At 47.7% G+C, this 12976-nt stretch overlaps 1 protein-coding gene across 1 annotated transcript in view; it reads right to left on the bottom strand.

Moving 5' to 3' along the window:
• LOC122419708 (protein FAM169B-like) overlaps positions 1-10305 on the bottom strand; it is an 88590-nt gene extending 78285 nt beyond the window's left edge. The window contains exon 1 of the mRNA XM_043434498.1: positions 10260-10305. Coding sequence (XP_043290433.1) covers positions 10260-10290 — 31 coding nt within the window. The 5' untranslated portion in view covers positions 10291-10305. The remainder of the gene's footprint in view (positions 1-10259) is intronic.
• Between the last annotated feature and the right edge of the window lie 2671 nt (positions 10306-12976).

Genomic DNA, 12976 nt, shown 5'->3' with positions numbered 1-12976 from the left:
AACTGAAAAGTAGACGAAGAGGTACCTGCTGAACAGAAATATTTGCATCCAGGTGAGTACCAGCTCAATTTTAAACAGAAGACATATAAAAGAAAGTTAACATTCTGCCTTCTGTGGATAAACAATTTTCTCAAGTACTGGTTGGGAAAGAAAGCATTAAAAAAAAAAAGTGGTATGTTCTTACATTAAAATGTACCCTTTTATACCTTATACTTGAACAGTTTTTTCCAGTTAACAAAAGGGCTATAGCACTTCCTCATTTGTTTGAGAGTTACATCAGCTCCTTGAAGTTAAGAAAGAACAAAAAATTAAACCCATTTTTTAGATATGGAAACATACTCAGAAATGGAAAGTTAGTAATGGAGCTGAGACTCAAACCCAGATCTTGAAATTTCCATCAGGGCTTTTACCAGTTTGTGTGCTTACTAATTTATATCATGTCGAGGACCACACAATGTGTACCAGCACAAATGGCAGCGAGCACTCAGTATAGCATTGTTTAAAATATCTGCCTTTTAAAGGCTGAATAATATCCTGCTTTATACACACACACACACACACACCATTTTGCTTATCCATTCATTTGTTGATGTTCACTTGGGTTGCTTCCACCTTTTGGCTATTGTGAATAATGCTGCCATGAATATGGATCTAGAAATATCTCTTCCAGTCCCTGCTTTCACATCTTTTGAGTATATACTCAGAAGTGGAATTGTTGGATCATATGCTGGTTCTATGTTTAAGTTTTTGAAGAACTGCCACACTCCACAGTGGCTGTACCATTTTACATCCCCACTAGCAATGCACAAGGGTTCCAATTTCTCCATATTCTCACCCAACATTTGTTATTTTCTGCTTTTTCTGATAACAGCCATCCAAATGGGTGTGAAGTGGTATCTCACTGTGGTTTTCATTTGTATTAGTCATGAGGAGCATCTTTTCATGTGCTAACTGGCCATTTGTTGTTGCTGTTGTTTTAAGTATTTCTTTCTCTCTTTGGCTGTGTTGAGTCTTAGCTGTGGCATTCGGGATCTTTCACTGCAGTGCCCAGACTCTAAAGTGCACAGACTCAGCAGCTGCAGCACGTGGGCTTAGTTGCCCTGTGGCACATGGGATCTTGGTTCCCCAACCAGGGATTGAACCAATATCCCCTGCACTGGGGATTCTTAATCACTGGACCACCAGAGAAGTCCCTTACCGGCCATCTCTATGTCTTTGGAGAAATGTCTATTCAACTCTTTGGTCCATATATTAATAATTTTAACAACTATTTTAAAAGCTTGTAAGAATTAGAAAGAGTGACAGGAATTCACAAAGAGATAAGTGGCAAGGCCGATGTGGTCGAAACGGGCTAACCTACACAGGATTCCTCCAGCACCTGCATTACAGGGCAATGATGCCACCTTTGCCCACTGTCCAGCTAAGCCACACCCCCAAGAAAGGTGGCAGAAGCTAGGAGCTGGCTGCAGTGAAAAGAGAACAGACTGTTTGTCATTTATACTTTAAGGCTTGGAGGGAAAAAACCACTACCCATTTTTAAAAATACAATAATAGTAGTAATAACAGTGGTAGTGGTAGTAGTAGAATGGTAGTGATGCCCTGAGGCCTCTATAATATCTGCTCCCAGAGTCCCTGCCCAAGGGTGACCTCAGCTTAGACCAAGGTCTTCCCAATAACCCATGGTCCTAGGAAGAGGTCTAATCAGACCCAGATCACATTCATTACCAACTCTACAGCAAAGGTTTAAAAAACTTTCTGCTATAAAGCTATTTTATAAATGTATAATATAAAACTGGGCCATCACTTAGGAAATTTCGTATTGCCAGACACGATGCTAAGTGCTAGTCAACACAGTGGTGAAAAATCAGGAGTGGCCTCTGCTCTTATAAAACTTACAGCCTGGTCAGGAAACATAAAAAGTTAAACACCCCCATGGCATGGAGGGAGGAGAGTGACAAGGGAGGTGGGAGACAGGACAGAATGACCAGGGCCGGTCTCTCTAAGGAGGTGACCATTAAGCAGAAGACGGAAGAACTAAATGTTGGCCTCATGCTGAGCAAGATCAAGGGCCACCCAGACCAAAGGAGCAGCCGTGCAGAAGGAAGACAGGAGCAGAGGGAGTCCACATGCTCAAGGGCAGCCAGCGTGCCTGCAGCATGCCTGTCAAGAGAAGAAGTGTAAAGTCACAGGAAGCAGGCAGGCAGAGGCCAGGGTAACAGGACTCTGGCCAAGTTCCATACTTCAGGTTTCAAGGAAAATGCAGTAGGAGGCTGCTGAAGGGTCCCCAATGGGGCATAACTGCAGTGTGTGTTTACTGCTCCGCCAGGTCATACTGCAGCAAGAAACCAAATCGGAGGCAGTGCAAGCTGAGACAGACAGTGACAGTGGCTTAGACTAATAATGACAGTGAAGATGATGAGAAGACATGAGCTAGATGTGGCAGTGGACAGGGCAGAATTTGCTGCTAGATGGATGGGGGGGTGAGGGGCCGGACTTTCTACTTTAGCCTCACCACTTCATATAAGTCAGTGCAGTTCAACTAGTAGCTTTCATATTGTGACACATTTATAAACTAACATTGGAAACAGTCTAATTGCTGTTAAGATCCTAGCTCTTTCCAAAGTGGGAAATTGATGAACCTGCCAACAGAAGAACAAGCTGTACATTATTCTGAAATACTAAATGTTTTCCTTGAGATATTACAAACCGAACTGGCATTAAAACACTGCTAAAGCAGCCACATAGGCAGTGAGGATTGAGCATGAGGGCAAGAGCTCTGGGGTCATTTAGACCAGATTTCAAAAATCTCTAATGTATGATGAAATAAACTGCCACAAAAGAGTCAGCACAAACTATAGGTTCAGACTCACAAAGACTGCAGATATCGAAATTATCTCACATGGAAGATAGAGATGTGAAATATCTTTTTAAAAGTTTAAATATGGAATGTATGTAAAGGTCCAAGATTTGTTAATTGCCCAGTAAGATTCAAGAGGGAAAGAAAATAGAGCTTCTAGAAATTTATGTCTGAAATAGCCAATGAACTGAAAATATGTATCTGAAGAAATTATGCAGAATGCAGCACAGAAAGACAGAACAAGGGGAAAATATGAAAGGCAGGTTAAGGGAGATGGAGAGTAGAATGATGAGGTCCATCCAGCAACAATTTAATTGAGGTTTCAGAAGGAGAACAAATAATAAGGAAAAGTCAAGATTTGATGGAATTTGATTGAAATTTCTCCAGAATTAATGAAAGACACCAATCCTCTGACTCTAGAATTCCAACCAACCCTAAAGCAGGGAGAATAAAGAAAACTCCCCTCCTAAACATACTGTAGTCAAGCTGCAAAACAACAACACAAAAAGATGAAAGTAGCCAGAAGGGAAAGACAGATCCTCCCAAGAAAAGGACAACTCCATTGACAGCGGTCTTCTCAATGGCAACTATGGAAGCCAGGAGACAATGGAAGGGGGTGTAGCTCAGTGGAAGAACATTTTTAAAGTGAGAGAACAAATAACCTTCATCCTCCAATCCAGCAGAAGTAACTTTCAGCAATGTGGGTGAAATAAAAAACATTTAGAAAAACAAAATCTGAGTTTTACTACCAGCATATCTTCCCTAAAGTTATTTCTAAAAGGGTGCTTATCAAGGGAAAGGAAACTGACCTCAAGAGGAAATTAGTCAGGAAGGAATGGGAGCAAAGAAAATGAGAAACATGTGGATAAAACCCAAGCCAATGCTGACCAAACAAAACAAAAACATCTAATTTAAGGAGATTTTAAAAAAATCGTAATAGAACTAAGGTGCTTCACAACAAACAAAAAGAAATCAGAAAGGAAGTAACTGGAGTGGGGTCATTCAAGGCCCTCATATGATTTCAGAGAAAGTTTAAAACTGATTAACTTCAGGGTTAGTTAGAAATAACATGCATATTAAAATGTCTAAGTGAGCCCCTAAAAGAATGGAAATATAGATATCAAATTTCAAAATAGGAGAGAGGAAAAAAATGGAATTAGGGCCAGGGTGGGGGAAATCTCAATTTTTAAAAAGGCAAGAAATGAAAACAAGATGATCTGTCAATATTCACATTTAACTCTTATGATTAAAAACATATTCATCAACAAGTAACCAGACTATGCTTTTGCACAAGGACAGATTTTTATTAATTCTTTTAGCAAGCATTTTTTATAATTTTACTCAGTTATCATGTATTCTGGAAAAACACAGAACAGTTATTTTCCTCCTGCAGAGCTTACGATAATGGTTTTCCAAGATGTTCTAATAGCCCAAAGCTGGGCTACACACATGCATTACAGAAATCACTTGCTAGAAAACATAAAGGGAAAAATGAATGAACATGTGTAATTCCCTGTTTGGGCCTATATGCCTCTACCCACATACAACACTTGGCAAAACTGATCCACTATGCAGCATCGCATAGAGCACAGTGGGCGGGGAGACAGCACGGTGAGCAGAAGTCACTGCAAGGCTAGCATCATCACAGCTTCGACTTCTCAAGCACTTACACCGACATACTCAGGGAGTCTCATCAGGGGTTATTTCAGCACAGTGCAATGGAGAAACAAATACAGCCTTCGTGCTCTCTCTGTGGAATTTGCAAGTAGTGGTTAGAGACTCGGTTTCCAAGAAAAACACATTTGTCTTAATTTCTGCAAGACAAGGAAACCAAGCGGTCTAGGAGGGTTTGGGCCTTGGGAGCCCCCAACACACACATGGACAGGAGCTCCCCCTCTGCCCTCCCTGGGAGCCCCCAGTCCTCAAGCCATTCCCGGTGGCCCCTTCGCTGCCCAGCTTCGGAGGAGCAAAGAAACATCAAAATAACTATATACCTTGACAGACAATAGGTGTTGGTTTAAGCAGAAAACAAAGCACTGTGTGGGCACAAGGAATGCACAAGGTCTGCTGGGAGAGCAGTCCCAGCAGCTCAGAGAAGTGGGGAGAAAGACAAGACTGGATTTCTACAGAACAAAGTGGCCTTTGGATATATGCTCTGTGTCCCACCCCCACAGAAGTTTGCTGATCGCTGGCCTTGAAAAGAAAGCCCACAGCAGAGGATGGGTGTGCTACAAGGCATGGAATTTGTAAACCACAGCTGTTAAAGCCAAACAAGCATTATTCAAAGGCCCTAGACCTTCAGTTGCTACAGACAGTCACCTAAATCCCCAACAATAACCCTGACTTTAAAAGTCACATGACACCAGGGGCATCTGACCAACAAGTGTGCTTGAATTTTGCCCTAAAATTGTGTTCTGTGCCACAGGACACAGCAGGAAGCACAGCCATTTGCTATAATCCTCTGTTTGGAATTTCCCAGAGCTGAGCTGCAAATAAGAATGTTATCAGAGGAGTTTGGAGCCAGCTGCTGGCAGGGACCCTGCTGAGGCTAGTCAGGCAGTCACCCACCAGATTAGGGTTTCAAAGGTCAGAAAGACCTGCCCCCTTCCCACCTCCCAGCCCCAGCCCTGGCCACCCGGTCATTCACTCTATTCTGCCAGGCCACAGCAGGAGCCGGAGGTTAGGACACCAGTCATCTCTGGCCCGGCCTCATATAGCAGAGAAACCCATCTAATACATGTAAAATACCCCTTGATGTCTAAGAGGTGGAGGTGAACAGGGACCATTCATAGGATGGACACCGTTACAAGGCAAAGAATCACAACCGACAGACAGGGACATACAAAATGCCCAGGCATCAGGGTGACTCAGTGAGAGCCAGGCCTGCCCAGGGAGAGTGAGACCCCTGGCAAGACATCCCCCAGAGGATGGGCTGACCAGTGGCGCTCAGCCCCGGGGATGGCAGGGCAGCACACACCATCACACACCCTAATACACGAATCGGCAAAATCCCCCTGGCAACCCGCCCTACAGCCAGGGGACCAACAAAGGCCTTCCCCAGCATCTGAAAGGAGATGATTCCTCCATCCAAGGCTCGCAGGGCTCCGACCATGTGCCCGCAGCCAGCAGGGCAGGAGGATAGAAAGATCAGTGAGGTCCTACCCTCAGCAGGATGAGAGTCTGGTTACAGGGACGTGAGGTGGGTGACACACTCCATGGCAGAGCGGACTTTTAGAGATCGTCTCACCCTCTCCCTTCCCTCTTGATGAAGCAATGGAGACTTGCCCCGGGGCACAAAAGCAGTGACACTTACAGGATGCCCAGGGCCCAGTCCAGCCCTCTGCCACAACCCCCAGGGAAGACTTGCCCCCAGGAACTGAGACACACACCCCACCCCCCAATCTGCCAGATCCCTGTTCCTCTAAGAGGACACCTCTTCACTTCTACATTTTGGGTCTGATGAATATTTGACCAAAATATTCAACAAAATGGCTGATGAATATTTAAAAATTTTTTGAAGTGTTTTGTTAACATGAGTTCATCTCCGAGGAACTGGCTCATGGAACATGAGCTCACCTTCCTGGTCCTCCACTTTGGTTTTAGGGTGGGGGAAGGGGGCAGACATCATTCCCATGAGAGGTCCCTTTCTCTGGGAGTCAAACCACCACTATCACCAATCACTCCCCAATTTAAATCCCAACACTGCCACTTACTAGCCCGAAGACTAGGCAAATGACTTCTCTCTGTGCCTCAGCTTCCTCACCAGTAAAATGGGATAAAATTAGTATCTACCTTTACTATTTACTATGAGGATCAATTGGGCTTCCCTGGTAGCTCAGTCAGTAAAGAATCCACCTGGAATACAGGAGACCCTGGTTCGATTCTTGGGCCAGGAAGTTCCACTGGAGAAGGGATAAGCTACCCACTCCAGTATTCTTGGGCATCCCTGGTGACACAGACAGTGAAGAATCCGCTTGCAATGCGAGAGGCCGGGGTTGGGGCGATCCCCTGGAGGAGGGCATGGCAACCCACTCCAGTATTCTGGCCTGGAGAATCCCAAGGACAGAGGAGCCTGGTGGGCTACAGAGGAGTCTGGCAGGCTACAGTCCACAGGGTCACAAAAAGTTGGACACGGCTGAGCGACCAAGCACAGCACATGGAAACACTTGGAAAGGGCTTACAGCAATAGTCGGCAAGCAGAAAAGTGCTTCTAAGGGTTAGTTTACCAAAAATGCCTTTAGGTCTCCTCCACCAAAAATGCGAAGAAACAGTCACTGTCTTGCACTCTAACCACTTCCTCAGTCTTCTCCCTCTTCTTTTCCTGAAAATGTTTCAGAAACAGCAGCTGTGCCTGGCGGCCCTCGGGGTCCGTGACCTCTGACCCCCTTCCCTGTGGTCTCCCCCTCCCCAGCCCCTCTTCTGAGCCCTGTTGTTGCCCCTGCCGGCCTCCCTCAGCCCCGGGCCCTCCCCGCAGCCCGGGCTCAGGTTTCCAGGGCTTCTCCCTCCCTGAGCCTAACCTCCCCTGGGGAGACGCCCTCCCCAGACCTCCGTCTGTTCTGCTCCCTCCTCTCAGGAACAGGGGTCCCCGACGGAGCGCAGGGCCAGCACCGGCCTTTCTAGATTCCTTGCCTGCTCCAGAGTCAGCGTGTCTGACCAGCTCTTCCGTGTCTCCAACCGGAAGATACCGAACCGTTCTGATGTCGCGTGTTTGGACTGACCCTCCCAGAATCAGTCCCTTAAGTAGCATCACCACAGTCCCTGTTCCCCCAACGCAAGCTTCCTCCTAGCTTGCTGGCTTTCCTGTCTCTAAAGCTCTGCTTTTATCACCATGGCAAACTGTCCAGCACCTAACTTTTCTAAACTGGAACTCGAAACTGACTTCCTAAATGGAGATGATACAACAGATGATTCTCACAAACACTTCAATTATTTGTGTAAACTTGGACTTGGCTAAGTAACTTCAGCCATGTCTGACTCTTCATGACCAACCCTATGGAATGTAGCCCGCCAGGCTCCTCTGCCTGGATTCTCCAGGCAAGAATACTGGAGTGGGTTGCCATTCCATTCTCCAAGAGATCTTCCCATCCCAGGGATCGAACCCGTGTCTCCTAGGTCTCCTGCACTGGCAGGCAGGTTCTTTACCACTAGCGCCACCTGAGAAGCCCCAGAAATGGGGGGTGGGGAGCAAAAACAAAGCACCTTGTCTGAGTCTATTGAAACTTTCCCCAGGGACCCAGCAGTCCGCTCTGATGAATGCAAGGTCTCATCTAATCCTCATGAGGCAGTTTAAGATCTTGTTTTGCAGATGAGGAAAGTTCAAGGTAAAAGATGAGAGGAGTAACAGGACTTGGTTGTGTCTGACTGTCTCCTTCTTTCTTACACTCCAAGCTAAAATGACAGCAACAGATGGTCTGGTGGAACCTAAGAAGGCCTTCAATATCAGGGAAATTAAAAACACATACAAACTTTCAGAGAGAGAGAGAGACTGCATGTGTGGTCCTGGGATATGTCTTGAATTATTGAGGGTAACCCCCACCCCAGACACACCTTAACTGAGGAACCTCATCTAGATACAGAGGCAACTCTCATGGGAATGTCACATGCCCTTTCCCTAGCTTTTCGTGCTAGAACTAAGCGGGGACCGACATACAGCCTTATCTGAAAGCAACAATTCTCAGTCTCATGCCTTCCTGCTAAAAGAAAAAGGATTCATTCCCACATAGGCATGGTTGGCTGAAGCCCTTTTTGGAAATGGGCTATCAGAGTTTGGGCATGGATTCAGCTATGCAGAACTCCCATCCATTAGAATCTAGCACATGTGGGAATGAAAAATGCACAACTGCTGTGTGTCATCTGGGCCATCAGCAACCATGAAAGCCACAGCAAACGCTGACATAAATACAGGAAAATCCTGAAGCCGTTTAGGCCAACTGCACTTTTCCAGAAGATGAAATGACCATTACTTCTCCCATTAAAACAGAGTAAAGCTGGGTAGAATAAGCAGGTCTAAGGCACTAGCTGGGAGGAACTCTCTGACCCAGGCACCACTCTGAGAGGGAGGGGAGGGGAGAAAGTCAAACTGAGCTTTGTGTGCAGACCTGCTAAGTATTTAAAATACATGAGGTATTTCTGTACAGTAAGTCCCCAACTGGGCAAGGTCTCCTCCATTTTGCAGGTGAGAAAGGTGATATCAAAGGAAGAAGACACATTCTCTTCTTGCCCCAGTTCTCAAATGGACAGGCAACAGCACTCACAATCAACCAACCTTCCAGGAAGCACTACAGAAAAAAATCACTTCTCCTTCTCCTTCTAAACTTAGAGACAAACCCTTCTCAATCTCTAGACTAAGACAAACTTTTCACGGGGGATGTCACTGATTCATACAAGTCGCCGTGGCCACCATCCGTTCTTAACTCCCTCACTTGAAATCGGGGGAAAAACAGCTCAGTCACAGCTTTGGAATGCAAGTTATAAAAACAAGTAATTCACCGCCGCTGGCTTCTAATAAAAGGCAAGGAACCTCTATACGACTGAGTTTTCTCTTACAGAGATATGTGGTGGGAGAAAGTGACCAGTCTGCGTTCTGACTGCACGTGGGCGCAGGGCTGGTGGGAGGGCGAGACTGGACCTTGAGCACTGGCCACGGGGCCCTTCCTGCCGCTGGTCCCCGAGGGGACGGGGTTGGGGGAAGGGTGCAGAAGAGCACCCACCGCCCCTGTCTATGCCTGCGCCCATCCACACACTCCTTTCTTTGCTGCAGGAAACATTTTCGGGTGTTTGTCCTAGGTGCTTTCAAATTCAGAAGTCACACGGTTTCGCCGGGTTCTCCGGAGAGGGGGCGGGCTCCCGGGCGGCCCGCCACCCCAGGCACCCCGGCTGGTCGGCTGGGTCGGGGCCGGAACTGACAGTCCCCGAGCGGGGGCCACAGGGGCGCCGGCCGCCACCCTAGACGCTTTACGGGGGCCCTCCTCACCCCCCACCGTGAGCTTCCTAGGCCGCCGAGGTTACGGGAAGGCAGAGAGCTCGTCAGACCCTCGGGTCCCCGGCGGCCGGGGATCGTAGGAACGGTCGGGAGGGCGGTGACCGAGATCCCTTGGGGGGCGCGCCTCCAGGGCGGTGGGCGCTAGAGCCCCGCGCGCCGAGCCCCCGACCTCCCGGGCCGCCCGCTGTCTCGCTCCGCGGCGGGCACAGGTGCGCGGCTCGCGGCGCCCTGGCGCCGACTCCGGGGGAAGTTTCCCTGGCCGCGCGCGGCGCGCGGTGTACGGTCTCGCTCTGCAGCGCGGGAGCCCGGAGCGTTCAGACATGCCCAGCCATTGAAACCCGATACGCGGGGTGGGGCCCGCGCGGAGGCCGGCGGAGGAGGCGGGCGGGCAGGCGGCCGGACTGCTCCTGCGCCCCTTACCTGCGGCTCCACGGGCGGCCTCCGCGTCCATGCTCCCGCGCTCGCCCGCGCCCCGCCCCGGCCAGGTCCCCAGGGGTGCCCCCGCACCGGGATCCGCGGCGGCCCCGCCCGCGCCCTGAATTGCCCGGGTCCCCATGGCCCCCGCCCCCTGCCCCGGGGCTATCGACCTGCAAGCTGTCGCTAGGGACCCCGGCTCCCTACACAGTTTGCACAACGAGTTTGCATCACTCATCACCACCTCCGAGGAGTAGTGAGTAGTTAGCATTCCTCTGGGGCTTCCCTGGGGGCTCAGATGGTAAAGAATCCGCCCGCAGTGCAGGAGACCTAGGTTCCATCCCTGGGTCGGGAAGATCCCCTGGAGAAGGGAAAGGCTACCCACTCCAGTATCCTTGTTTGGAGAATCCCAAGGACAGAGGAGCCTGGCGGGCCCCCGTCCACGGGGTCGCAAAGAGTGGGACAGGATTGAGCGACTTTCACTTTCATAGACTCTAACTATTCCTGTTGGCAGAGAAGTTGTTCGCATCCTCACGTCCTCACCAGGGCCCCTGGGTCCAGCACTCCACTCTCTGGGCCCCTTCCCACTTTTTTCTACTATTTCCATTTCTGTGGGCAAGAATCCCTGGTTTTATACCTTTTTGAAAATGTATACAGTTGAAAAGACGCTCAAAGACAACGAATGTCACTCAAAAGCAGGGCATCCAGTAATTTTTTCTGCCCATTTTTCTGTTTCTTTCCTAACAACTGTAAAGTGCTTTTTCTGATAACTAATACTTTTGTTTATTAAATATTCAAGCTTGTACTCACTTAAGACAGCAAAATTCAATCAGAAACAACTGCTTCTCTAGTATTTCTTCTTGGCCCTTTTCAGGGTGTTTTTTGTCAGGGTGTTTTTAAAACACCAGTGGCCTTGGGACCCAAAGGCCTCTGGCCAGTCAGCTGGCACCTCCCCTCTTTGGCTGGCAGCTCTGGAGTTTGCCCTTCTGGCCTGGCTCCCTCCAGCTCCATCCTCAGCCTTTCTGGCCCTCTGCCCCCAGGATGGGTCTAGAGTTCATTTCCCTGCTTTCTCCCTGCATCCCAGCCAACACTGGCTCTGGAGAGCCTCTTAGCTACTCCCCACAGTGCAACCCTACCTTTGGAGCAACCCATCTGAGCAAGACCAGGGGATCCCCAACCAGAAGATGAAAAGTGGCCCCAGTTTCACTTCCGTTGCTTATCACTGCAGTATCTGATGTGTCCAGAGTTGGAGGCTCTTCTTAGAACCACCCTGACTCATCTCTTGTAACTGTGAGATTTCATTTTCTACAATGATGAAAACACAGAGCTTCTTGAGTGATAGCATTTCAGACACTCATCTCCTCCAAACACTCCTTGTTTTCATTCAATGCATATTTGTTAGGTTCCTACTATGGGCCTTATGAGACCTTCCAGGTGGCACTGGTGCTAAAGAACCCACCTGCCATCACGGAGATGTAAGAGACATGGGCTTGATCCCTGGGTTGGGAAGATCCCCTGGAGAAGGGATAGGCTACCCACTCCAGTATTCTTGGGCTTCCCTGGTGGCTCAGATGGTAAAGAATTTGCCTGCAATGTGGGAGACCTGGGTTTGATCTCTGGCTTGGAAAGATCCCCTGGAAGAGGGCATGGCAACCCACTCCAGTATTCTTGCCTGGAGAATCCCCACGGACAGAGGAGTCTGGTGGCTACAGTCCACAGGGTCACAACTGAAGCAACCTAGGGCCCATACTGTTCTAGATTCTAGGGATTCAGCCATGGACAAAATGGACAAAACCTGCCCTCAAGGAGGCTACTTTCTGGGCAAGAGTGGGCAGGAGATAAAGAGAACAGAATAGTATGTTAAATAAGGGGAAAAAAATAGAGAAAGGGGATGGGAGGAGGGAAAAACCATGAAGAAAGCGAGCAATGTGGGAAGGGAAAATGGCCAAGGCTGCAGCAAGTACAAAGGCCCTGAGGTGGGAAGAAATCTCTTTTTCAGCCCCTGTGCCTGTGTGGAGCCCCTGATAAACCCAAGGATGCTACTTAAACTGTTGGCACAAAGGGCTAAAGGTTTATTAATCCCAACTGCAAAACATACAATGTTTGTTTGTTTGAACAAAACATATGCAAAGGCCTTGACACATTTTTTTTAAGTTTTTGTGTTGTTTTTAAAATTACTTTCATGGTTACTTTCTGAATTCCTGTTACTTTTTTAAAAAGAAAGAGCTGTAAACTGAAAAGTTCCCTGCTTCTCAGCTGCTTATTCAACCCCTGTCCCAAAGTTAGAGCTAAGTCAAATACTTCTTTTCCCTTATAGTTTCTGAGTGTTCTGTCTTGCTTGGGTAGGCTGAGACCACCCCCAAATTAGAAATAAATCCTTCTACATTTGCTTTCAGTGTTTGTACTATTTTGGGTCTTTAGATTTGAATTTTAAATCCAACTAGAATTTATTTACGTATGTAGCATAAGGAGTACATCTCACTATAGCCAATTCTTCCAACACCATCAAATGGTCCATTCTTTCCTCCACTAATTTTAATTACTCCCTTAACCATTTATTAAATCCCTATATACATTATGACTCTTGCTTTATTACCCTTTTTACTATTTCTACAATAATACACTGTTTGAATTACCACAGCTCTATCATATATTTAAATATCTGAGAGGACAAACTTGCCATCATCAAATATTAGAACCAACTAATTAAGGACATTGAGGTT

Source organism: Cervus canadensis, chromosome 17 (genome assembly GCF_019320065.1).
Source record: "Cervus canadensis isolate Bull #8, Minnesota chromosome 17, ASM1932006v1, whole genome shotgun sequence".
Classification (NCBI taxonomy): Eukaryota; Metazoa; Chordata; class Mammalia; order Artiodactyla; family Cervidae; genus Cervus; species Cervus canadensis.
The sequence above is the reverse complement of the archived record's forward strand: the minus strand, read 5'-3'. Positions and strand labels throughout refer to the sequence as shown.